Source organism: Mustela nigripes, chromosome 16 (genome assembly GCF_022355385.1).
Source record: "Mustela nigripes isolate SB6536 chromosome 16, MUSNIG.SB6536, whole genome shotgun sequence".
In the NCBI taxonomy this organism is placed as follows: domain Eukaryota; kingdom Metazoa; phylum Chordata; class Mammalia; order Carnivora; family Mustelidae; genus Mustela; species Mustela nigripes.
The window spans coordinates 16,182,330-16,209,355 of record NC_081572.1 but is presented as its reverse complement, the minus strand read 5'-3'; the positions used below and the strand labels follow the sequence as shown (position 1 = coordinate 16,209,355).

General features: G+C 48.1%; 1 protein-coding gene across 1 annotated transcript in view; it reads left to right on the top strand.

The window, feature by feature from the left end:
* The first annotated feature begins 800 nt into the window (after positions 1-800).
* The window catches only part of ITGB3 (integrin subunit beta 3), a 51,675-nt gene continuing 25,449 nt past the window's right edge, over positions 801-27,026 (top strand). Inside the window, exons 1-5 of the mRNA XM_059380810.1 lie at positions 801-1,053; positions 15,811-15,896; positions 23,606-23,801; positions 24,678-24,930; positions 26,233-26,395. Of these exons, the coding sequence (XP_059236793.1) occupies positions 987-1,053; positions 15,811-15,896; positions 23,606-23,801; positions 24,678-24,930; positions 26,233-26,395 (765 nt within the window). The 5' untranslated portion in view covers positions 801-986. The remainder of the gene's footprint in view (positions 1,054-15,810; positions 15,897-23,605; positions 23,802-24,677; positions 24,931-26,232; positions 26,396-27,026) is intronic.

The following is a 27,026-nucleotide window of genomic DNA, read 5'->3' as shown; positions in this document are numbered from 1 at the left end:
GACGAGGCTGGGCCAGTTTTCAGGCATCTTGGTTGTCTCCACAGAAGGCTTGGGGAAATCCAGGAGCTGGAGAGACTTCCATGCTCTTTGATCCGTGGAAGGTCTTGTTTTTATGGTCATTTGAGCATCGGGGTACCCCGGACAATCTGACCACTGGTGGTCTCCTGCTCGCAGCCCCAGCATTTTGCCTCTTTGAGCCGCCTGAGACTTCTGGTCTGGAGAAGACCCAGACCCAGAGGAAGGATTGGGGGACAGGCAGAGAGTGGGAGGAAGACCTTGGAGGAAAATAGGATAAACCTGCAAAGCCTGTGAGTTTGCGTTTGGAGGCAGTGCCCTGCCTCCTCCTGTCTTATTGACCGTTTCCTGAAACGTTTACCAGTTACTATGGCCCTTTATGGACATCCTTGCTTACACAAGCTTGAGATGTCTCAAGAAGCTTTCCGGAAAACCAAAATAACCCAAGGAATAAGTCGGTGAATACTAAAGGACTAAACCCATGCTTTGGCACCAGCTGTAAGCATTCGAATGGTTTTGTCAAATAAACAGTGTTTCAAACTCAAGGTACAGAGGGAAAGTGCCCTATCGTTCAGGTGAAAGAGAAAGACATCTGGGCGTCTCCAGGAGGTGGCAGTGGGTCAGGAGGGGGGCCCCAGGTTCCCGGTTTCTCTAAGCATACCAAGTGTCCGGGCGCGCCCACGACCCCCGTCGGGTGGCAGCCTCGCCGGGACTGCGGGTCCAGGAGGATCCCGGCGGGCGGAGGCGAAGCGGGAGGCGGGGTTGGGGGGGGCGGAGAGGCGCCGCGGCTTCCCACCGCCCCCTCCCCGGCGCGGGGTCCAGAGGAGCGCAGGAGGGCAGGCAGCGCGAGTCGGCGGCCCGCCCCGTGACGTCCCACCCGCGGCGTCCCCTCCCCCCTCCCGCTGCGGGAATAGTGGCCGCGGGCGCCGCCGCTCACTGTGGGGCGGGCGGGCGCCGCGGCGGCGGACGAGATGCGGACGCGGCCGCTGTGGGCAGCGGTGCTGGTGCTGGGGGCGCTGGCGGGCGGCGGCGGCGGAGGTGAGTGAGGCTCCCGCGCTGGGGGGACGCGGCTCCCGGGAGATTCGCGCCGCGCATCCTGCCGCAGCCAGAGTTGGCGGACTTGGAGCCGGGCAAGTGGCGGGCCGGCCCCGCGCGTCTGCGCTCCGAGAGCGCGGGGCTGGGCGGGGGCCGCGGGAGCCCGCAGCCGGGGACCTTCCCGGCCCCGCGGTGACAGGGGTGAGAGGCCACCTCGGAGCGGGTGCTCCGGGACGCCGATGCCCTTGGCCGAGTGAGGTGCCCACCCCGGGGCGGCCTGGGGCGCGCGGTGGGGCGGGCACATCTCCCGGGCGGCGCGCCTCGCAGGTGGTCTGGGGCTTGCGGGTCCGGCTGGCCGCGGTGGGCACGGCGAGCTGCGGCTTCCCGGGGCTGGTCCCGCTGTGTCCGCGCGCAGCCGGAGGGACGTGGGCGTAGCTGCTCGGGTGAGAGTGTGCGCGCGCGCGGGTGTGCCGGCTTCTCGAAATTAGTCTCGCTTTGTGTTACTTTCTCCCAAGTTTTTCTTTTCCTAGTCTTTCTGCGTGGTGGCTCCCCGCGGGAGCGGGTCTGTGCAGGGTGAGGGCTCTGTCTCCTACAGTGTCCCCGGGTGGCAGTGTTGCCTCTGCTTCCGGGACAGACCCCACAACCGAAAAACCTCCAGTGTATGCGAGGAGCCACACGGAGGGTCCCTAGAACTGGCTTGGATCCCTCGCTTTGTCTCTCCTGCTGCTGCACGCACTATGCCGAGACTGTTGGCACTCGGCCTCGTTGGTACTGAGGAGCCGGTGGAGGGGCAGAGGCGATTACAGCGCAGGGATGCTGCCCGCGGTCCTTCAGAGCCCTGGTGAACTTCCCAGAGAGAACTCTGGCTCCCCTTCCTCTGGGGCGTTCCTCTGCAGAGGACGCACAAGTGTACACATATATATACTTTTAATGAAAAGATTAGTACTCGTTGTGAGACAATTTAAATCGTGCAGTAGGTATTAAAAAAGTAAGATATACTGATAAGTCCCTATGCAAGATAGCTATTCAGAAACACTTTGATGACTGCCTTCAAGATCTTGTGTGTGTGTGTGTGTGTGTGTGTGTGTGAGTGTGTGTCTAAGAGATTCTACAGGGCAAGGCAACAATGTTTTTAAGATACACTTTAATGAGATATGATTGATAAACCAAAAAAAATGTATATAGTTAATATATATGACTTGATGAGTTTGGGGATACATAAACACCCATGAAACCATTACCGCAATCTGCGAGTGATTTTTTTTGGTGGAGTTACAGATCATATATATAGGGGTCTAAGTTGTTTTTGCTGAAGCTTTCCATGTGATAGATGCTCAAGCAAGTCAGCAGATGTCTTCAGCCTATGGTGAGCAGCCTGATGGCCAGAGTGCCGAAATGCAGATCTCCAGTACTGAGCCCTAGCAGGAGTTAGAGACGCCTTTCAAAAGCTGCCTGTTGTCTGTGAGGGCTATGGAGCTGTCTCCTTCAGATGCTTGCCTTCATGAACTTAAAACTTGTTGCTTTCCTTTTCACCTCTACAGCTTTCTGAATTTCTGAATGATTTCCGAATCTAATCATTGTATTTTCGTATAGTCTTAGAAGAAAGTAAAGTAACATAAGCTAGAGCCTAGCTAGGTATATGTTTCAATATTAGTGAAGATGAAGAGTCTACTTGCTATTTTGGTGTCTCTCCCTCCACCGCTGGCTCCTAGTATTTTTTGTGGATCTGACACAGAGTTGTAATATTCCACATAGGATCCCACTGCATTGACATACATTAGTTTGCAATATCCTTTGGGGGATCTGTACACAGATTCATGGTTATGATTGGGATGATTCCAGCTGTAGTGATGGGTTGTACTGAGCTAGTCTCAGACTCCTTCTGAGAAGCAGGTGGGACTATTGTTTCAGAGCTTGGGCTCTAGAGTCAATCTCCAGAGTAAGAAGCCCCCAGTAAGAACAGTTTCGATTATATTTGAATCCCCTCCTTCAGGGTTGGTGGCTGGGTTGCAGGTGTTGTCAGAGTGCTGGGGAAGCAGGTGGTAGGATGAAAGTAGAAAAGGGGTTATTGGTACACACAGCGTTGAAGGACACAGAGACAGCTGGGTGGTGGCACAGAGAGGTTGTTGCAGAATAGGAGAGTCTGGGATGGGCAGAAGAGGGGTTGTTTGAGAGTAGAACTGAGTTTTGGAATTTATGTACAAAGACGATCTTTTTAGCTTCACCCAAGAGGTATTGAGATTTGTGACTTCTACCTGTGTAAGTCTGTGTTCTAACCTGAGACCTAAGGGATAACAAGTTTTGTTTGCTGTCACCGTCTAAGTTGATTAGTTCTGAGCTGAAGGGCTAATTTCCCCTCCTGGAAACTCTCCAGATGAAGTTCTCTGCCTGGAGAGACATGGCAGGAAGGCCTGTTGGCTGGGGAAAGGGATAGTTACAATTTAAAGCCAACCAGCTGTGGGTTTAGTTCTTGATTTTGCCTCTTATTGGCTGTATGGCCTTAAGCAAGTTATTTAATCTCTTGGGACCTCAGTTTCCTCATCTGTAAAGTGGAGAAAACAATACTTTGATGACTGTGCTAATTAAATAAGATAAAGGCACAAAATAAGTATCCAGTAAGTGACACTTTTTATTGCTGTTATTCTTATCCATGGTATCTACCATGTATTGGAGACAAGAGCTATTATTGCTTCACATGTGAGTACAACCTGGGCTCGCAGAATTTGACCAATGGGGTACCTTTCCCCACACCTATGTGATAGTCCCCCACTGGTGGTTTAGCATATCTCTGTCACCTTCACCCTGCAAGAACCCACAGAAGAGACCCAGGAGGAAGAGGCTCATACATTTGCTTTATCAACTAGAAAACCCTAAGTTCTGTCTCCGGGGAAAGAGGAAAGTAAAAGACATTTCGCAAGATTTCAGGTTCTGTGAGGAGAAGGACATGTCTATTTTGTTCAGTGCTCTAGACCCAGGGGCTGGGACATTGGCAGACAAAAATAAATACCCAGGGAACGCTATGAGAGGGCATCCAGAGGTGATGTGCCTCCTTGTCAGAAACCCAGAACTTGGGTATCTGCATTCATTCACAGGGGATCCGGCAAGGGCTCCATCTGGGCATTCTGGAGAACTTTAGAATACAGCTGAGACCATGAATTCTTTGTGCATTTGGATCTCCACACTATGATGCCTTAGACCTCTGTTTTCAGGGGACCTCTGTGAATCGTCTGCTTTTTTATTCTTTATGCACCTTAAAACAGTGAGTGGTAGAGGTCTCCTGGGGACAGCATCAGATGGGGCCAGGAGCAACAATGAGGAGGGGGAGAATAGATATGGCTCTGGAATTTCCTAATAGAAATTCCTCCTCTGCAACTCCCCAGCCCATTCAGGATCTCTGGTTATCATCCCCTCCCCAACCCTACGAATCCTTCTGCCTCTGTTGGCAGAAATAGCCAGGAAGCATGCCCACAGGAACCACAACTCATGAATCAGCAGACAGATAATTAACTGGGGGAGTGACTGAGCAGCTTCAGGGATAAACCACTTGGCCTGACCCAGCCCCCTCTGCTGCCCACAGAGCTGGCCTGCTTCTTCACCCCAAGGCCTCCCCTCCTTTCCCCTGAGCTCGACCCTTCCCGAATGTGAAGATCATTGGGCCTGAAGGAACTCAGGTCATGAATGGCAATGCAGGTGGGAGCTGGAAAATGATACAAGTCTTCCTTTCCAGTTTTCAGTCACTTTGTCACAAAAAGACTGGTCTCTCTCTCCCCAGCATTTCTTAGTTGAGTTGGTGAAGACATTCTAACATTCAAGGAGAGAATGAGGTGAACTTTTTTTATATATATAAGTCAAATGCTGGAGAGTAAAATGGCCGGTTCCCCTTTAATTCTGTTCTCCCCTCATGTTCACCATTAATCAGATGGGGTGTTCTATTCAGATTTTTCTCCTTGTATAGATAATAATCCTCATGTATGTCTCTATTCCTTTACCTAAGCTTGTGTTGTTGTTGTTATTATTTTAACTTAAAAAGCCACTTCCTTTCATGCAGGGCAAAAAACCAAACCTCAGGTGTGAAAAGAGCTGCAGGTCGGGAACTGAGAAACGTGTACTCGATGCCCACCTGTGCAGGCTTTTTCATCATTTGGCTGGGTGACTTTGCACAAGCCATCTGCCCCCTGGGACTTAGGCATTTGGTGTCTCAGGGGCTGCAAAGTAGAAGGAGATGGCGGGAGAGTCTTTGCTTTGTACCTGCTCCTCTCCAGCTCCAAGTGGAGAGAAGTTTTTCTTTTAACTAATTCACAACATGGAACTCCATGTAAGGATTTCTTTGCAGAGGGCAGACGGAAAGGAGGTCTACAGTTAAAAATAGCCTTGAAAAACTTCACACCAGAAGAGAGTTCCAGAAGTTTGGCAGAAGGCATATCCAGTAGCCACTTCAAAAGTCCCTGTAGACGACCATAATCTCTTTGCTAACTGGGATTCTTGGATCGAGAAACCTGGGCCTATGAGATCCACCTGTGGTTCCAAACCCTGGCTTGAGCCACCACACGAGATCGACTCCTCTAGTTTAAACCTTTTGCTGCCTCAGCCGGTGGTGGCCAGGTTTGGCTAAGTGTTCGAGATGGAGGGGAACATGGTGTATCAGTTCTCGGACTTCTATAGGTTGAGAACATACCATCCCATGCTCTCACCTGGGTGGTTCCTGAAGGGAGTGGGCCCATGTTTATTCTGGAATTCCCACCAAACTTTGGATTCAAAGAGTCTACAGGATATTGACGTTTCAAGTGTGCCATATTGTAGGAAGCCTGGTGTGCTCTTGGGAGCCTGCATTTAGATGAATGCCAGGGCAGAAATTGAGACAGGACAGAGGACATTTAAAATTAACTTTAATTTTCTTTTAGCTTGTAAATGTAATTCATATTGCTGTGCTAAAAAAAAATAAAAGTCAAGCAGCGCAGAAAATAGAATAATGCAGAAAGTACCAAGTCCCTTGTAGTCTTGTCCTTAAAGATAACTGGTCTTGACCGTTACTCTAGTTTTTTTCCTGTATATATATCTCACCAGAGACATTTACCCTTACTGTTATTTCTCAAGTAGGATTATCCCAACAGGGTCATTGTCACTCAATAATATAGCCTAGCATCTTTTTATGTCGGTTTATATCTTTCCATTATTTATCCTAAGAGTTACAATCCTAGCCAGCAGGCACACTGCTATATGGGTGTAGCAAAACTGACTTACCTGATTCTCTGTTGGCAGACAGTGGGATCATTCCCAACTATTTGCTACTACAAACAAAGCTGAACAGCAGGGGCTGGCCTCATTCATTGTTTGCACCTTTTTTGTTCATGTGTTTCTTCAGGCTCGGTTTCTTGCACTGAAGCTACTGGGTCAAAGGACATGACTATTTTACATTTAAATTTTGATAGGTCTTGCCAAATTATCTTCCAAAATTGTGAGATCAATTTGCCTTCCTACCAAGATGGGGTTGGGGTGGTGGTGACGAGGACTGGTGGCATCACTGTTGCCTGCTGTCCATACCCACAAGACATCAACTAGAGGAGGAAAAGTAGCAGAACTGGAGTGCTGGATGCCAAGGAGGTCACCAACAGGGCACTGCTGGGCCGGGCCCAAACTGAGCTTGGTACAGGCTTGCTTCTTCTCTCTACTGAGTGAGTCAGATGGGAGGAGGGGCCTGTGCTGATAAAATTTTCCAGAGCTGGAGATGCAGCATTTGAATCAGGTTCTCAGCTAAGCTATTAGGAAGAAATGGATATTCGTGCATTGAGCGGGGACGGGGGGGTGTCTTGGGCCCTGGGATACTGGGTCTCCCAGAGCATTAGTCACCTGTGATGGATTCTGGCTGGAATATATCCTTCCAGGGCGGGCAGCACCATATACATCTTCTAACCCAGCACTGCTGGCTTAACAGAGAAGCAGGAAGGGGGGACCCTAAGAGATGAAGTGACTTGCCCAAGGTCATATAGCTAGGTTTGGAGCACTGGTAGGGTCTAGCCCTGGGGGTTCTTGTCCCTGGCTTGTGATTTCTTCAGCATATCCTATTATAGGCAGAGTCTGACCCTGAGGCAGGGCTGCAGTGGGGGTGAGCATGCATTCCTAATGCAGAAAGCAGTTAGAGCAAAGGTAAGGGGGATGGAAGCCTGCATTTATGGCATTTAGGGAGCCATCACTGAAGTTGATTCTTCAGGGTAAATTATCTCATTTAATCCTAACAACCCATGAGGCAAGGATTATGTGCATTTTTGGGACCATGGGGGAAGGAAGGAGCAGTGTGGGGTTTCCTGTGCTTGGCTGATGTGGCTGCATTAGGCCTGTTAAATATAGGGAGCAGTTATGAGTCCTTGAATAGAGAATGAAAGAGTCACTGGACCTCAGGGCTCCAGGGAGATGACAGGACCTGCCCGAGGTTCCGCAGCCAGTGGAAGGGCAGAAGAGGTTTTGGATTTGAGATCTCCTGCCTGTGGGTCTGCATGTCTTGTCCACCATGTCCACTGTTAACACAAGAATCATGTTCATGGATTTACCACCACCGCTACCCCTCGGTGTTGCTCAGGGCCTGGGTGTCCATTGTATACACAACCACATGGAAGACAGGACTCTGTCCAAGGCGGGCCTTCTGTGGTGTTCTGCACATGGCTACGGAATTAACCCAGTTGGAGGTGATCACCAGGCGGATTCTGGCTTCATTTACAAGGGCGGAAGAGTCAGGAAAAGGGTATGGCCAGTGATCAAAACATCTGAACTTTGTCCAAGGGGATCCACTTATTGGGGGCCAAGTCCATCCTGTCTTTCTGCCATGCCCCACATGCCATCCCCCACATGCCATCCATCAGTGAAGTCCTAGAACATAGCTAGAGCCTGACCACACTATTAACCCCACTACGTTCCCACCCCAAATCCAGATTATTGTAATAGCTTCCTAATTGGTCTCTTTTCACCTTGTTCCCCTTATGTCTGCTCTCCTCTGAGTGGCCAGGATGATCTTTGCTCACCTCTGCTCAGACTCCCTTTGTGGCTTTCTATCGCGTGGAGAATGAAAGCCACGCTCCCTACCTTGGTTAAAGCTTCCTAGCGTTCTGGTACCCAACCAGAACTACTCCAATCACCACTCTGCCTCTTTCCTTCTCCCTCTGTCTTCCTGCTATTTCTTTAACGGGCTGAGGTCCGTCTAGCACTTGTCATGGATTCTTTCTGGAATGCTCGTCCCCCAGGTCTTCCCATGACACACTCCTTCATATCATTTTGAAAGGTCAACTCAAAGAAGCCTTTTTTTCTTAAAATTTTTTAAAATTTTACAAGTCTGATTCTTTTTTTTTGTTTGTTCATTAATTTGTTTTGTTTTTTAGATTCCACATAGAAATGCAATCATATGGTATTTGTCTTTCTTGGTCTGCTATATTTCACTTCGCGTAATCCACTCTACGTCCATCCACATTGTCACAAAAATTGGCAAGATCCCATCCTTGTTTATGGGTGTGCAATATTCCTGTGTGTGTGTGTGTGTGTGTGTGTGTGTGTATGAGTGTGTGTGTGACATCTTTATCCACTTGTCTATTGATGGACACTTAGATTGCTTTCATATCTTGGCTGTTTTAAGTAATGCTGCAATAAACATAGGGGTGCATATATCTTTTGGAATTAGTGTTTTTGCTTTCTTTGGGTAAATACCCAGTAGTGGAATTTTTGGATCATACGGCATCTTTATTTTTTATTTTTTGAAGAACCTCCTTACTGTTTTCCACAGTGGCTGTACCAGTTTACACTCCCAACAACAGTGCACGAGGGTTCCCTTTTCTCCACAACCTCGCCAACGCTTTTTATTCCTCATCTTTTTGATTTTAGCCAATCTGACAGATGTGAGATGATCCTTCACTGTGGTTTTGACTTGCATGTCCCTGATGAGGAGTGACGTTGAGCATCTTTTCATGTGTCCAACGGCCATCTGTATGTCTTGTTTGGAAAAATGTCTATTCAGGTCCAGAGAGGCCTTTCTTGACTGCCTTCTCTAGAAGGGACTCCTTCTTCTTAGCGATGCTATTCTTTTGCTCTATTTTCTTTTTCTTTCTTTCTTAAAGATTTTATTTATTTATTTGACAGACAGATCACAAGTAGGAAGAGAGACAGGCGGTTGCGGGGGCGGCGGGGGGGGGGAGCAGTCTCCCTGCTGAGCAGAGAACCTGATGTGGGGCTCGATCCCAGGACCCTGAGATCATGACTTGAGCCAAAGGCAGAGTTTAACCCACTGAACCACCCAAGTGCCCACTATTTTCTTTTTAAAAAGCATTTGCCACTGTTTGAAATTGTACTTTGTGGAGTATGTTTTATTTTCATTTTTGCACTAAAATTTAAGCTCCACAACAGTAGGGGGCTTGTTTCATTTCAGCGTCATACCTCCAGTGCCTAGGAGAGTGACAGGAACAGTTAGGTGCTCAATGAATATTTGTTGAGTAAATGAATGAATGAATGAATGCCAACATCACTGTTATATGTTAATAGAAAAGTATAAGGCCAAAGGACCCACTTTCTCATTATCTGTAGATGGATTAACTGTAGCAGTTTTCAATCCAGGATGACTTTTTTTTTCAATCATGCAAAGTATTTCAGGGCAACATTCCTCCAAATCATGTCATATATGCCATGGGAATGTGTACCCATTTTGGATTAGCTTCTTAGGGCTGCTAGAACTGTGTGGCTTAAAGCAATGAAATTCGTTCCCTCTGGAGGCTAGAAATCTGGTCAGAGTGTCAGCAGGGCCATGCTTTCTCTGAGACTCTGGAGAGAATCCTTTCTTGCCGCTTCCTGACTCTTAGTGGCAGCTAATACTCTGGCATTCCTTGACTTCCAGTAGGGTTACTCTGATCTCTGCCTTTGTCATCACATGACATTTTCTCTGTGTGTCTGTCGTCACATGGTATTTTCCCCTTCCAAGGGCATCAGTCATATTGGGTTAGGGCCTCTCCTACTGACCTTATCTTGATTACATCTATAAAGACCTTTTGTTTCCGAATAAGGTCATAGTCATCAGTACGGGGAGTTAGGACTTCAGCATATCTTTTTTGGGGCACAGAATTCAACCCATAACACATTTTAATATTGGTAGAAGCAAATCATACACCAATGTCTTCTGGTGTTACATACCATATCTAACCATGTTGTGCTTAAAGCAATTAAAAAAAAAATCTCTGAAATTAGGGTGCGTCCTACATCCGTTGTCTGAGGTATGGTGAAATGTGGTCATTTGGATTGCCTGCCATTTTGAGTAATGCTTACTGGAGATTTATGCTCAGAGGTGTGTTACTTTGAACTCCACTTCTCCCGTGTCCTTCCCCTTCCTTAGATTACTGAGCTGCTGCTACATATAATGAAGGAACAAAAATAAAATAATTTTTCATAGCAGCCTGCCCTGCAGGAACCACTTGTAAATCCATACGGCAGTGAGCATGAGATGTTTAGTTCCTGGATGACTCACTCAGCCAGGTGACTGCAATGGAAGATCAGGCACGGCCTGAGTCACCCGGTGTCCCTGTGGACCTAATTGGGAAGTGACCAGTGAAAGGTCAGCAGGAGGGCTGGTGACCCAGGCCAGAACGGCTCTCTGACAAAGAGGAAGGTAGTCCGTAGCATAAGCAGTGTGCCTCAACCTCCCCTCCCACTAAACATCTCTTCACTTGACTTAACGTGCTGCTGAAATTCCATGGACTCACTCGGGTGGCCTGTTCCTGCTTTCTGACATCCTGTCTCATTGGACAGCCCGTCCTAAAAATAGCTCTCATTGACGCATTATGACTTCCACTTGTTCCAACTCCCTTCCTTGTTCCCCCTTTTTTTCCCCTCCATTTGTCCCATCCTTTGTCTTTCTTCTGGTTCTGTGAATTGGCCTGATGGGCCAAACCACAGCCTTTCCTTCTGCTGTCCAGGCAAACTTGCTGGCGGTCCCATCTGGCTTTTCTAATGGGCCTCCTCTTCCCGGCCCACCCTCCTAGGTTGGATTTTGGAACTCGGATCTTCCTGACTCCATTTAAAAGGTAGATCTGGGGAGGTGCCTGGGTGGCTCAGTGGGTTAAAGCCTCTGCCTTGGGCTCAGGTCATGATCCCAGGGTCCTGGGTCCCAGCTGCGCATCGGCTCTCTGCTCAGCAGGGAGCCTGCTTCCCCCTCTCTCTCTAACTGCCTCTCTGCCTACTTGTGATTTCTGCCTGTCAAATAAATAAATAAAATCTTAAAAAAAAAAAAAAAAGGTAGATCTGACAGCTGATCATTTCACCGTCATCTGGGGCTTTCCGGCTCTGGCTCCCACAGCGGCCCTGTTCAGCGCATGCTCAGCCGTGTGTATCATGACCAGCACAATGGGGTGGCTTCAGAGAAAAATGGAGAAGAAAGGAAAACATTCACCTGCCTCCAACAGCAAGCGGGGGACTCAGGATAAAAAGAGGGAGGGCAAACAGAGTAGCAACGAGAGCTTCTGGAGAAGCATTAGCCACCCGAAGTGAGCCCTTCCTGTGTGCCTGACCTTTGTGCCTGGAGTTTTGTTTTGTTTTTTTTTTTTTTAAGATTTATTTATTTATTTATTTATTGGACAAAGAGATCACAAGTAGACAGAGAGGCAGGCAGAGAGAGAGAGAGAGAGAGAGAGAGAAGCAGACTCCCTGCTGAGCAGAGAGCCCGATGTGGGACTCGATCCCAGGACCCTGAGATCATGACCTGAGCCGAAGGCAGCGGCTTAACCCACTGAGCCACCCAGGCACCCCTGTGCCTGGAGTTTTGACAGGGATCTGCTCATTGGATCCCTCCAGCCACCCTGTAAGGACCAGGGCCAATCCACCTGATTTCCTGGCTCTGGCTAGCCTGTCAGAGAAAATGGGTGGTGGGGGTTGCTAATTGTTTTCAGGGACAAAAGTTCTGATGAGGGGACACCTGGGTGGCTCAGTTGGTTAAGCAGCTGTCTTCGGCTCAGGTCATGATCTCTGCATGCTGGGATCGAGTCCCACATCGGGCTCCTTGCTCGGCGGGGAGCCTGCTTCTCCCTCTGCCTCTGCTGCCACTCGGCCTGCCTGTGCTAGCACTCTCTCTCTGGCAAATAAATAAATAAAATATTAAAAAAAAAAAAAAGTTCTGATGAGGATTGTCCCTTCTCCAGCATGGCTGAGTCTGGGCCCCTGAGGCCAAGCAGGAACACAACCCTATGAATGACTGGAAACAGAGGCCCAAACTCCTTCCACATGTTCAGCAGGGAGGGGTGGCCTCAGAGCCGCAGCTCATTGAATCGGCATCGCCCAGGCGTGGAGACTTCTGATGAGTCAGTCCTTTTTAGCCACTGTAATCCAGGGAACCTGCCCTTGGAGGCAGGTCTTGGTAGGGGGTATCTTGGTTGGAGCGGGAGCGATGGCTGGTTCTCACGAAATCAACCTGTGATTCACTGAGAGAGGAGGTGAAGGGAACTGGCTGGCCTGACTCCCCAGACATGACTTCCTAAAGAACATATCCCAGCAGCCTGTCTCATCCTCTGGGATCAGGGGCTGCCCATTCACTGAGGGGGGGCCGGCTGTTATTTATTTCCCATCTGGCAAGCCTTTCTATTGTGGCTACAAGTCAAGAACTCATAGGCAAATAGATGCTAATTTGAGAATGAATGAATGGAAAAATGGAGAGGCTGGGAACAAAGTTTGCAGAGATAATTCGATGTGTCCATACCTCCCATGGTCCTATCTTCTAACTCTGCCTGACCTCTCCTTCTGCTTCTTCAACATCCCCCACCCCACTTGCCCGCCACTGCCCCAGTGAAAATGGATGGCATTTCTGTCCAGAATTACCCCCCTGGATGCCGATTCCCATGAAAACTTTAAGGAGGGAGGTAGAGACCTAAAATAGTTCAGGCTCTGCTCCTCTCAGAGCTCTTTCAGTAAGGCAGTAAGGGGGTGCTGTGCTCACATCTGGCTGGGAAAAGAGCCACTGGGAGCTGAGACATGGCCAGGCTGCCCTTGCAGGGGGGACCTCCTGGGTGCGTTGTGGGCTCTGAACCCTGAGGGCTTCTGAAGCCAGCATCTCTAGGAAGACTGGCTGCCTTTCTTCCATGTTAGATAGACAGTGCCTGGCTGAGGGCTGCCCCAGCTCAGAGGTGGCCTTGGAACCTTAGAGCCTGGCAGAAAACTGCTGCCATAATTCTCACCTCACAGTCCTCACACCCACTGGGTGAGGGTGTAGTCACGTCAGAGACCGGGGATCAGGAGTTACTTATGGGCTGGTAGCAGCACCCCACTGGCAGAACTGTGGAGTCGGGAAGGGCCTTCGAAATGAGACAGACTCAAGCTCGGAGGAAGCCTAGGGCTTCCAGGATTCCACATATGATTCTGGTGTTTTTAGGAGAACAGTGAAAGTTTAAATTGTCAGAGGAACTGTTTCAACCCATTTATTTGCATGTTTTATATTGGAATTCCATGGATAATATGGAGACATGAGCTTGGTTGCTTAAAAAAACAAAACAAAACTGATCTAGTCCAATGCCTTTTCATTTGCTCCAATGTATATTCATGGAGCATCTACTTTGAGCAAGGACTTGGGGCTGGCCCAGGCTGGGCAGGGTAGGGCAGGCTTCAAGGGGCTTAAAATCTATTGGGTGGCAGTGTTGTTAAGACAGATAGATGAATGATTATAATATGTTAGGAAGAGTCAAGCAAAGAAACAGGCTGAGGGGAGTGAAATGACTTGCCTAAGGCCACATTGGTAAGGGTGACTCAGTGAGGACCACGGTCTATTGATTGGCTGCCTACGCTTTCTGTTAGATCCCTCTGCCCTCTAATGAGGCCCTGAGATGGACAGCATTAAAATCTAATGTTTAAAGAGTTGAAAGTATGATTACCATACAAATGTAACATGAATTTGTGTCAAAGTATTTATTCAACTTAATTAATGAGGGAAGCAGTAAGATGTTAAGATTAGTTTCATATAGAAAATTCAGGGAAGGAAGGGGCCCCTGGCTGGCTCAGTCAGTAGAGAGTGTGACTCTTGATCTTGGGGTTGGGAGCTCAAGCCCCACACTGGGTGGAGAGATTACTTAAAAAAAAAATCTTTAGAAAATTCAGGGAAGGGAAATTTATAGTTGTTCAGTCAAAGGAATGTTGAAATCAATTATCTGACAGTTTTGAAATTGGTTAATGTTCTACAAAGCAATGAACCCTAACCTTCAGAAGGTTACCTTTGCTATCAAATTATTTGCATTGTGGTTGGACAAGAATCATATACACTGTTCTCATCAAGAATCATTTCCATTGTTACTGGTTTTCTACAAGTTAACCTCTACCCTTATAGAGTTATAAAATACGCTAATCAGTAGAAGTCAAACAAAGATGTACACACCTAGGAAATCAGGTGCTTCAAGAGTATGGTGGGTCTACTTGTCAATATCCTGCATTATATTGAAAGGACACCGGTATTTCCTTTGCCTATTTCCAAATTTTTGATACTTTTTCTTGACAATAGTGTGTGTGTGTGTGTGTGTGTGTGTGTACACACACATTTTCTGGGTGTGTTTTGTCTAGATGTTGGAAGGGAGTTCAGTCACGCTATAGTAAAACGGACTGAGACATTCAACTTGATGAGAAGTTTTGGGGGCACTGGAAAAACACCCCATTGATTAGGCTGATTTGTTGGTCCTACCAGCTGGGGGACAAAGGGACCACTTTAGAAAATTGGATGAATGGCCTGGATCATGAAGGGGAATGTTTCTTCCTCAGTCTGTTCCTTATATTGAAAAAGACCTTTCTGGGGTCATGGCAGAAAGAGGAGGTTTACCTGCCTGAACCCAGGAAGCCTGAGAGCTTCTGTCCAAGCAAGTGCCCAGGGTTTGCTTCTTGGGTAAGCTTCTCTTAGGGTTATTTTGGTGTCCCCTTTGTCTCTACTCCTGTCCCCCAGCCTTTTCTCTGTCCTTCGAAGGCTGTTCACATCTGAATGGCATTTAGTAGTGTACCAAGGGCACAAGTCCTGTGAGGTCAATATTAGCCTTTCACAAAGGTTAATCGAGTTGCTCAAGGTCATGACGCAGCTAGTAAAAAGAGGACTCAGAATTCAAATACTGGCTTTTTTTTTTTTTTTTTTTAAATATGGGCTTTTCAACTCCAATCCATGTTCTTCCAGTTTATCTCACTCAGCCTTTTATGACATTTCTGGAGTTCTCCCTGGACCATTCTACACCTTGACCCAAAGATAAATGTATTGGGAATCTTGAGCAGGTTTCAGAAGATTTGCCCTGTCCTTGCTGGCCATTGGAACATTCCTCGCCCCTACCCGCCACCATATTTAGGCTGTGTGTTTGTGTTAGTACATCAGGGCTTTGGATCCCGATGTAGGGGCTGTGAAGCGATCACTAGAATAGTTGGAAAGAGGCCACTTTGCTTGTCCTGGGCTTCAGATTTTCTTAGGCATGACGTAGGTGTCAAACCAGTAATTAATTAAAGCCATTCCATCAGTTATGACCTGACACATGGGGTCCAGGGCTCAGTCCTGCTCCAGCACTTGTTGTCACGGGGACCTCATCAGTGAGGGTGGTGATGAGTTTCTTCTGACCTTTCTCATTCTTTCTTCCTTACCATACAGCCTATGGTTGGTGAATGTCTGTGGTATGGTTAGACCTGCTGTATGCATCTGAGAGCTATAAATCTGGGTGTTTGGGGAAGTTGGGAAGGATGGGGCAGGCCAGTTACCCTGTCAGGCCAAGCTGGGTGCTAATGTCTTTGTCTCTGTTGCAGTGTCCAACATCTGTACCACACGAGGCGTCCGCTCCTGCCAGGAGTGCCTGGCTGTGAGTCCTGTGTGTGCCTGGTGCTCAGATGAGGTAAGGAGAAGACATCTGATTAGATTTCTCCCCCAGGCTCAGTTGCTTTTGTGCAGAAATGGACCCAGAGGGGCATTTCTTGTCTCTTGTCCCTTCTGAGCAAAGATAGGGTGAAGCCTTCCCATTGATGGATTTCAAAGGGAGCTGTTACGGGGTTGTTGCTGGGAATGCTGTCCAGATTCTTCTGTGTGGCCCCCTAACATGAGCCAATTTGGTTAGGTTCTTGGTCTCACTGTAGCCATTGTCTCTCTGTACCACACTTCACTTACTTTTTGTTGGGGTGGAGCACCCCAGGGAAGCAAGGCTTAAGGTATCAAAAAGAGAGTTAGCAGAGGGTTCTTGGTATAGAAGGGATGCTGGCTTACAAACATCCCTGAACTGTTTTTTTTTTTTTTTTTTTTAAGATTTTATTTATTTATTTGACAGAGATCACAAGCAGGCAGAGAGGCAGGCAGAGAGAGAGGAGAAGGCAGGCTCCCCGCCAAGCAGAGAGCCCGATGTGGGGCTCGATCCCAGGACCTGGGATCATGACCTGAACCGAAGGCAGAGGCTTTAACCCACTGAGCCACCCAGGCGCCCCCATCCCTGAACTTTTAAAAGGCAAATAAAAGAGAAATCTTGCATTTGGCGGGTGGGGTGCGGGGGTGCGATGTTCAGTCAGAGGATCTCTTGCCTTCTCTTCTGTGAAGTTTGGGTCCCCACAACTTTACCTCTTCCTCTCTCTTTCTTTTATTTTCCTCCTTCCTTCCCTCTCTTAGGTGTTAGAGAAGGTGCTGGACCAATTTGGTGAGGGTAGAAGGGTGACCGGAAGGGGTTAGATGTGTCTAGGCAGAAAGTTTGTTGTGTCTGGGGCCCTGGGGAATGAGTGTGTCTGAGGGAATGGCTGTTTGTGGCTGAGTTGGGAATTTGGAGCTGTGGTGAGGGCCCCTGGGGGCGGGGGCAGTGAGTGTGGCTGGAGAGATTCCAGTGATTACAGAGTCTGAGGCTGAGTCATTGGCCGGGCCCCCAGCAGGTGATTACCTGAACTCCTGTCCCAGGCTGCTTCTGGGCTACCTGAGGTGTCCTCTGGGCCACAACAGCAAGATTCTGTCCTCTGCAGTTTTAGGACTGCTCCAATCCAGCCTCCTCATTCTCTTTGCTTCTCTTCCCAATCTGCTGAGTTTCCTAAAAAGGCAACCACCCTGGCAGGCTGGTGGGGGTGTTGGTGGGGGGGGGGGTAGGGAGTGGGAGCTGGGAGGCTGTGTTTATCCCTAGGCAGGAGGACTGCCAGAACTGTGGAGGCCAGCCCAACACACTACGTTGCCTCTATACGGTTCAGCACGGGAACTCCTTCCAGAGGCAGCTGCCCAACATCTGGGTCACACTGACTTCATTTAGCAAATGAAACGTTCCCTGGGGCTAGGAGTGAGGGGTGGGGAGGGGGTGGGTGAATCTTTCCCCTCCACCCCCAAATGTTCTCCACCCCTCTGGGCTGAGCTGGCGGCTCAAGTGTGAAGCGGCCTCCTCCCTTCTCAGTTGCCATCTCCTCCTTCCCTTGGTTGCCATCATAATATTGTTAAGCTGCTTTTGTAAGGAAGTTGGAATTCTGCAACTGCATCCTCGAAGGAGGGAGAATGTCTTGGATGGGATGGCCTGAAGCTGGCTGGAGCAGATGGGTAACCAGGAAGGAAGCCCTAATGTCACTCCAAGGATGCTGTCCGTTCCTTTTCTCTCCTTTTCAACCCAGAGAGAGAGAAAAGTCAGGCGAGTGTGGCTGAGAGGAGTTTGGGGAAAAAGAAAACATACTCTTGGAGTGTCTGTCACCCCTTTAGATCAGCACAGGGACCAGCTCTGTAGCTGAGGTATGTGGAGGCCCAACCAGACAAAGCCCATTGTTCATGTGACCAGATTTGGGAAAGACAAGTGTAGAATATTTATGGATGACCAAGGCAAATTTTGTCCCCTGGGGCAGACCAGGGGAGGACAGGAAGAGAAGGTGCAGGGTAGCCTCAGAGCACAAGGTAGGACCTGCCTGGGAATGGTGGGGAGGGGGTCGGGTGAATCAGGGAGGAAATGAATACACCATGGACCAAAGAAAACTGATGACTAGAAGTAGAAGGTCCAATATGTCTGGGAGTATGGAGTATAAACAGGAAAGTGGGGGAAGCCAAGGGTTTAGTGAAGGACTACAACTATCTCTGGGAAAGGAGGAGGAGGGAAGGAGAGATCGTGGAGGAGCCTAGTGGGGGCAAAGCGTGTCAGCCAGCCTCCTCTGGGGAGGAGTGGGAAGTGGGAATCCCGGGCTGTAACCTGAACATGACCGCTTTGTGTGTGTGTGTGTTTTCCTGAGGGCTTCCCCTGCACAGGCCAAGTTTAACTGCTGAAAGTGTCTTGGCCGTTGACTTAAAAAACCAGAAGTGAACCGGCTGGGCCATTTTGAATGTGACTTGTTGAATAACTGACCCTAGAGGGCCCTCTACTTTTGCCTTCCCTACGGTGGCGGTGCAGGCAGGGTTGGCAGTGCCTGGAAAAACAACTGGTTGGGCTCAGCTTTCCCTTGGTCCTAGAGGACAGCAGCTCTGGGTGTGTATAGCAAGGGCTTGGCCCGGTAAGAGGAAAACATAGCCAAAGTGGATGAGTGCAGTTTTGGGCCCATCTGCATAGGGTGTGTTCTTGGGGGAGGGGGATTGCATACTGATATGGGTGGGGGTGGTGTGCTGCCTCTGGGCTGTGAAAGTAGCAAAGAGGCCAAGATCACACAGAGATTCAACTCATGGTCTCACTGCCCCCATGTTGGAATCTAGAACCCTCCCAACTTGCCTGGTTCTAAGAATCACCTGGGGTGCTGGTTAAATAGAAAGTTTCCCAGATTGGATCCCAGACCTTCTGCGTTGGAATGGGTTGTTATGATAGTAAATTTGGCAAACACCGCTGATCAAAAGGGCTAATCATGGGGTCATGGTGGAAGTGAGGTTAAGGCAGCCAGATGAAACACATGACACCCAGTTAAACTTGAATTAAACAAGTAATTTTTGATATAAGTATGTCCCAAATGTTTACTAAGTTCAGTGACTCTAAGATGAAGGGAAATGCTGGGAATTCTTACATAGTCCTGAGAACACATCAGAAGGCGGGCCCGCTCACACTCAGCCTGACAGCCAACGATAAGTGAAGAATGGGTTTGGTTCTAGCCAAAGTAGAAGACTCCAACATGAGTGACTTATTTCTTCTCTGTGATTTCTATCCTCACTGGCTGTCCCATCCAGAAAAAAATGTTAATTGATTTTGGTTGGAGGCATTTGATAGCTCTCTGGGTGGAAAAACCAAGTAGCGGGCCCTATTCTGCCTTGTCCTCTGAGAAAAGAGAAGTGGAATAATAGTAGTAATTCTCATGGTCATAGTAGAAAAGAGGCATCTTTTATATGCATTTATTTGTTTATATCCTATCAAAAGGATTTGAGTGTATTTGACTTGTATCGAGATTTTTATAGTTTGAAAGCATTTCATGTTCACAGTCTTCTTTGACCCCCCGACTGAACCTGTGAAATAGGTAGGGTAATGGGTTTTTCATGCTTTACTTTCCCAGTATCCAAAATGGGCTGAATGGAGAATGGGACTAAGAGCATGCATCATTCTCCCAGGAGAGGCAGAGGATTCAGCTCACACCATGCGTGGGCTGGAACCTCCTCTGTACTCAGGAGCCTCCCTGGTCTTGGTTCTTTCTGCCCTTTCTTGTGTCACATCCGGTTTTACTGGGAACTGGGACTTTAACATTCCTCCTCCCTCCTTCCCGTTGTTTCTCTGAGTAACCTAGAGACAGTCCTCTACCTTCCCAGTCTGGGCTGTTAAAGAAGGGAATGTTGCCTAAGTGTGCTGAGGTCACTGCCTTGGTATCCTTCTGGGACAGAAGGCTCTCAGGGAGAGCGTGACTGCAGAGCAGGCCTGTTATGTTCCTGACCTCTGATGTCAGTGGCCATAGAGGAGGAAGGGAAACAATTTTGTTTGTTAGTGTTTATATTTCTGAGAAATTCATAACAAACCATAAGGACTGTCAGCAGGGCTTAGCACTTCAAACCTTCTTGTAATAAGTACTGTCATGTTGGAAAGCAGGGAGTCAGGAAACCGCCTCTAGAACATTTTCTCCCTTGGATGAGGCAGCTTAAAGATACACAATGGCCTTGCTGCTCTCACTCAGCTTCCTGGCCTCCCCTTCTTTCTCCCCTTCAGCCTCTGTCTTAGTCCTGGAAAGGATCGGCTCCTCTGTGTTTCTTGGTCTATCCAATCATTGCCTTTTTTGGCAGGTTTTCTCCCTGGGGCTTTGTGGGCAGCTGGAATTAGAGATAAGGTAGGGAGTGCTGTGAGCAGGGCACTGCTTCCTGAGGCAGAAGGGTTGGGAGAGCCATGCAGGTCAGCAAGAGGAGCTCTGGTGCAGAAACTCTGAGGGCCCACAAGTTCTCCCCCTGCCTTTCTGTCTTTGGCCAGGGCTGGGAGCAGAGAGGGCATTTTCATCTCTCTTGGAGACGCGGAAATCGATGATATCCCCCCTAGACTCTTTTGAGCTGAGAAGATTAACCCTTAGGCACTGTTTCCCACGGCTGATGCTGTTTATCCACATCCCACTGATGAAGCTGAGTGGGAAAGAAGGAAACTGCTGGCTTCCAGAAACTTCTTTCCCCAGGGCAAGGAGAGTCCTCATACTGTTTGTCTTAGTCTATTCGGGCTGCTATAACAAAAATACCATAAACTGGGTGTTTTAAGGACAAATGTTCATTTTCCACAGTTCTAGAGGCTGAGCAGTCCAGGATCAAGGAAGCAGCAAATTTTGTATCATAGTAGCTGTCTTTTTGCTATGACGTGGCAGAAGGGACTGAGGAGCTCTCTGGGATTCTGGGATCTCTTTTCTTTCTTTCTTTCTTCTTTTAGATTTTATTTATTTATTTGACAGAGAGACACATCACAAGTAGGCAGAGAGGCAGGCAGAGAAAGGGTGAAAGCAGGCTCTCTGCTGAGCAGAGAGCCCGATGCAGGGCTCGATCCCAGGACCTGAGATCATGACCCAAGCTGAAGGCAGAGGCTTAATCCACTGAGCCACCCAGGCGCCCCGGGATCTCTTTTCTAAGGGCACCAATCCCATCATGAGGGCTCCACCTCAAGACCTAATCACCTCCCAATGTCCTATCTCCTACTCTCTGGGGGGTTGGGGTTTAACAGTCTATAGCACTGTTGGTCTTCCTGTTCCCATCCACCTGGGGAAGACTTTCAGCCCATTAGACAAGGGCTGAGCGCGAGAGGGAGAGCGACTTTGAGTATCAGGAGGGTTTTAAGGCTAAGAGTCCTGAGTTTATGAGCATAGGTGGTTCCTTGTGACCAAATCCCACCCCTGGAAATATGGCTACCAGGCACCTGCAGGGGCTAAGGCGGCAGAACATGACCTGTCCTTCCCACACCTTCCACAGCCCTATCTTGCCTTCTCTTCCCTATCTGGGCATTCTCAGGTGTGGTCTTTCTGGGACCATCGCTTGCATACTTCTGCTTCTCTGCCTCGATTCTCACTCTACGCAGCATGTAATACAAGCTATCATTTTGCAAAGATCATTTCAGTCCCACAATCCAGTTAGCCCCTCCCTTCTGCCATTCTTAGCGCTGGAACTTTGGGCAAGTTACTTAACTTCTCCAAGCCTTAGATTTCTTTCTTGTAAGATGGGCTTGCTCATTTGTGAAGCCTCCAAGCCTCAAGTTCTTCTGCTTGTAAAATAGGAATAATCGTAGTTCCAGTGTGAGAAAACCATTAGTGGGAGGTTGCCGGATCCCCCCTAAAGCGCTTTCCACAGAGGCTGACATGCAGTGAGTTCTCAGTAAATGTTAACACCAGTTTGGGGGGCATCTGCTTGGCTCAGCTCATGATCCTGGGGTCCTGGGATCAAATCCTTCATCGGGCTCCTTGCTCAGCAGGGAGCTGCTTCTCCCTCTGCCTGCTGCTCCCCCTGCTTGTGCTGTCTCTCAGTCATATTCTCATTCTTTGATAAATAATATCTTTAAAAAAAAAACCCACCAGTTTTCCTGGGATATGGGTATGGGTTTTTTGACTGACTTCTGTAAACGGTTGTGAAAGAGAGTGAGTAGGGATGGAGGTGACGATTGAGAGCCTGAAGGCCCAAATATTGTGAAACAGGCCCAGGGAAGAGTTTTCCAGCTTTCTGGCCAGTCCCCCAACCTGGCAAGGAAGGAGCTTTCACGGACTAGCGGCCACACAGAGCTGACTCAAGGTGCTGGACATCAGAATGGGGAGGGGCTGAAAACGTCATGTCACCTAACCCCCTTACCCAACAGGTGAGAGAGCCTTCATAGGACTGAAGTAACAAGTCTGAAGGCACAAGGCTAGCTAGTGGTAGACCCAGGGTGGAGCCTGTTTCCGGATTTCTTCCAGTGCAGTGTCGCCCCCTTCCACTCCCCCGACTCAGTACTCAGGTGTGGACACACACAGAGCTCCAGAGAGCCGTGGAATATACACCAGTGTGTCCAGAAGTGTGCTCCACTTGCCCTGTGTCTACAGCGAGAGAGGAAGCTTAAAGCGGAGTGATGGGCTAGGCTCTGGTCAGTGTGTGGCATCATGGGATTTGCCTAAGCTTGTGGGGTTTATTCATAACTAACTTATCCAGAAGCTATTTCTAGAGTGTCTCCTAACAACAGCTTTTATTTATTGAGCACTTATCCTGCAACAGGCACTATACTATGGGCTTTATGTGTGTTGTCTTGGGGTGCCTGGGTGGCACTACCCGCTGAGTGGCCGACTCTTGATTTTGGCTCAGGTCATGATCTCAGGGTCCTGGGATGGAGCCCTGAGCTGCCCTCGGCGGGGAATCTGCGGGAGGCTCTTTCCCTCTGCCCCTCCCCCTATGCACTCTCTCTCAAATAATAAATTGATTGATCTTTATATGCATTGTCTTATTTAGTCCTTTGAGTGGGGGCTTTTACTGTCTTCCCGTTAGAACTGAGGAAGTGAGGCATGGAGAGCTTCGGTGACGTGCCCTGGAAACCGGCTAGCAAGAGGCAGTGCTGAGATGTAGTCTCTGCCAGTCTTCTCCTGTGCTCTTAGCCCCATCGCTGCTGTCACTGTTGTTGTTTTCCCCTCCCACCTTTGTGGTATCTCCTGGGGTGGGGGCTGGGAAAAGAGAAGGGACAGCCCCTACCCTTGGGGAATCTCACACCCCAGCCAGTGTCTTAACACAGTGGCTTCCAATATTTGACCCTGACCTAGGGCAAGAAATGCATTTATATCATTGTGTATTATACCCAACTGCCAATATAGAAACATTTATGAAATAATATTTACTTTTACTACTTATATGTGTTGATACTTTCTATTCTATTCAATTGCATTTTATTGAATAAATCAGTGGCTGAGATCCTCTACACTGATTTTGGGGACCCACATGTGGGTTGCCTTTCAGTTTGAAAACTGCTGGTCTAATAGGTAGCTTGCAATACTGGCCCTCTTCCTAGCTACCAATCCACAAACAGGTATTCATCCAACCTTTCTGGTGCCTCAATTTCTCCGTTCTGTACAATGGGCTATCTTAGGATGGATCACCCGGGTTCATTTTTGCCGGTTTAGCTCTAGAAGGCTGGGTAAGCTCTAGGCTATTGGGAGTTGGCCAAGCCTGCAGGAAGGAGGAAGAGAGACACATAGCTTGGACGACAGGGCTTCACGTTGGGCTCCTGTCTTACAGGCCCTGCCTCTGGGCACTCCCCGCTGTAACCTGAAGGAGAATCTGCTGAAAGATAACTGTGCCCAGGAGTCCATCGAGTTCCCCATCAGTGAGGTCCGCATCCTGGAGGCCAGGCCACTCAGTGACAAGGGCTCTGGAGACAGCTCCCAGATTACTCAAGTCAGCCCTCAGAGGATTTCTCTCCGGCTACGGCCAGGTAGGGAAGGGGCTCTTTTCACGGAGAGACCTTGGGTAGATGGGCACAAGGTGGAGGCCTGAACTTTGGGGACGTAGCTTGCAATGGAAATGGTATGGGAAGAGAAGGATGGGTGTTGGGTGTGGTGTGGGCCAGAGAATGTAGAAAAATGGAAGATGTTGGAACCCCAAATCAGAAGATCTGAGTTTGAATTTTAACTATCCCATAGATTAGCCATTTGACCTTGGTCAAGCTACTTAATCCTTCTAACATAGTAGGAACTCAATAAAATGTTTATTTCTTCTTTCCCCCAATGACTGTTTTTTCCTAATTGATAGCTTTATGTTGAGGACTGAATGAGATAGAAGATGAGAAAGTAATATGATGTTGTAAACCCCCTTTCCGGGTGGGATTGGGGCAGAGGCACCAGGGCAGAGAATATAGGGACAGGAGACTGTCAGGGGAGGAAGGATTAGGCTATGAGACAAGCATTTTAAAGCATTGATTTAGACTTTTCTATTGTTTCAAGAAGATTTAACCTAGTCCCTTCTTTCTGCAAGGCCTCTGTTGGGAGCTCTGGGATTCAGAGAAGGCCGGGCAGAGTTCCTGCCTTTAACAGCATCTGAAGTGTAATCACTATACCCGGAGGGTTAGACAGATGGGCATTTAGAAAGGGTAGAGAATTGTAGAACAGAAAAATAAAGGAGAGAGAGATTAAAAAAATCAGAGGATCAAGTGATTGGAAGAGGAGCAGAATTACAAAGGGTGAGAAGAAGGGTCAAGGGCTTTCAAGTTTGATTTGATCAAGAAGCTACTTAATCTCAGCTATATCCAAACCCACTTATGAAGTCTTAGAGGGGGAAAAAGGAGAAAAACTAACATCCCCTTGGCTTCCAGATGATTCAAAGAATTTCTCCATCCAAGTCCGGCAAGTGGAGGATTACCCTGTGGACATCTACTACTTGATGGACCTGTCTTTCTCCATGAAGGATGATCTGTCAAGCATCCAGAACCTAGGCACCAAGCTGGCCTCCCAGATGCACAAGCTCACCAGTAACTTGCGGATTGGCTTCGGGGCTTTCGTGGACAAACCCGTGTCACCATACATGTTCATCTCTCCACCAGAGGCTCTCAAAAACCCCTGCTATGAGTAAGTTCCTCCTGTAGAAGCTGGGCCAGCATCGCTCTGCTTTGTCCCAGGCTGGTCCAAGTCCTGCTTCCTGTTTCTAGTTCTAGGATCACTTTGTTGCTGCCATCTGGCCAAATCATATCTCCTTCCTACCTTGGGCTTCCTGTCCGGCAAGTGAGCTGGCCTGTGGGTCTGTAGTGCTGTGTCAATAGAATCCAAGACTGTTTGGAGTGTTAGAAACTACCAAAACCTCTGTGACCCTTGGCACCCCCAGGATTACCAGATGGGCATTTAGAAAGGGTATAGAATTTCCAGAAAGAGAACTAGTCACCTTCTTGTCTTGGTCACAAAGAAGTAGGAGATAAGAGAGAATGGGAGGGAAGTGAGATAAAAAGTAGAAATTTATGGAAAAGTAAATAGAGGAATTATGAGTTCAGAAGGATTGAGTCCCTTGTCCTCCTCATTATCAAGAGTGTGAGTCTTACAGAATTAAAATGAGAGGAATTATGTCCTGGCAGGGGAGGGGGGAATAAAAAAGAGTAGAAATGTTATTTATTGACCCTTCTAATAGATTCAAAAATTGTTAAGTGTGCCTCTGTTGACACTTTGGCTTATGAGTGAATGAATGGCTTATTATTTAATTGGTGGGGACTATAAAAATCCACAGAGTATAATAACTTAAAATGATGGCTATTGAGCCTGACAATATACAAATTTACTTTTTAGTTTATCCTTTTAACCCATCTGGGTTGTAAATTTCCCCAGTAAAGCTGTCAGCCATCAATTACACAAGCCACTGCGCTGGGGACAGAAAGGCTCCTGTCTGGCACAGATCTATCAATTTGTTGATGGTTCACGAACATTAAGTTCTTGATGAACTTACCGTTGTGTTAATATTATTTTAGAGAAGTGTTAAGCCCAAGGTGACATCAACAACTAGAGCCTCACTCTGTTATAAGGGCTTTACATAAATTAGCTCCTTTAAGCCTCACACAGCTCTTAGGAGATAGGATTAATCATGTCATCATTTTTATAGAGAAGCTTGTCTACAGTCCCATGACTAGGCACTGGGACTTGAACCCAGATAGTCTGGTTCCACAACTCACTGTCTTACCTTCTAGGCTAGCTGGAGGGAAAGCCAATGTGATGGCTCAGGTGATAGGAGGGGCTTGGGGTCTGAACTGTCTGGTTAATTGCGGTTGTATAGGATTGGCCTGGGCAGTGTGCTTGCCATGCATGTTTGCCTCCCCCTCTGTCCCTCTCACTCCCCATGTGACCTTTTCCATCAGGATATCTGCTTAAATTATCCTCCTTCCTCCCCAGCGTGAAGGCCACCTGTTTGCCTATGTTTGGCTACAAACATGTGTTGACGCTGACTGACCAGGTCACCCGCTTCAATGAGGAGGTGAAGAAGCAGAATGTGTCACGGAACCGAGATGCCCCAGAGGGTGGCTTTGATGCCATCATGCAGGCTACAGTCTGTGACGTGAGTTTGGAGGGCACAGAGCACCTGGTGTGGTTGACACAGATTAAAATGGCGGAAGGAAGTGGTTCAACTGTGGGGATATGGATGTGAAAGAAGAGGAACCAAGCTGAGTTTTGTACAGCATGAGCAAGAAGTTTCTCCTGATAGGCAACCTTTGTTTGTATCAACCCCCGGCCAGAGCTGACATGTTTTTGAACCTCAGTGATGCCGGATGTTTTCTGGGGAGAGCATCATCCTGCCTTCTCTAGGAGTGTATCAGAGTCAAGGCTGGGTAGACTTAACCTGAGCAAAGTGGGCAGATGTTCACATGGGAGTTTGTTAGCCGCTCCCAGCTCTGCCGGTGCAGGTGGGTTTCTAGACAGGCCATGTGATTATCATTGGAAAAGTTATATTTGGAGTTGAAGTAGGTATCTTTCAGCTGCTTGAACTAATCAGCTGAGTCTCCTTTCCTAAGAGAACAGAAATCTTCAAACTGGAAAAGCTCCATCTTGTGTTCCAGGGGGACTTGTGTTCTAGATGACTTACTCAGCCCTTCAAGAGTGGAAGTCCTTGGGTGTTTGCCATCTACCAATGACATGGCTAAAGTTGCTTTCTCTCTTTTGCTTTTTTTTTTTTTTTTTTTTTTTTAACA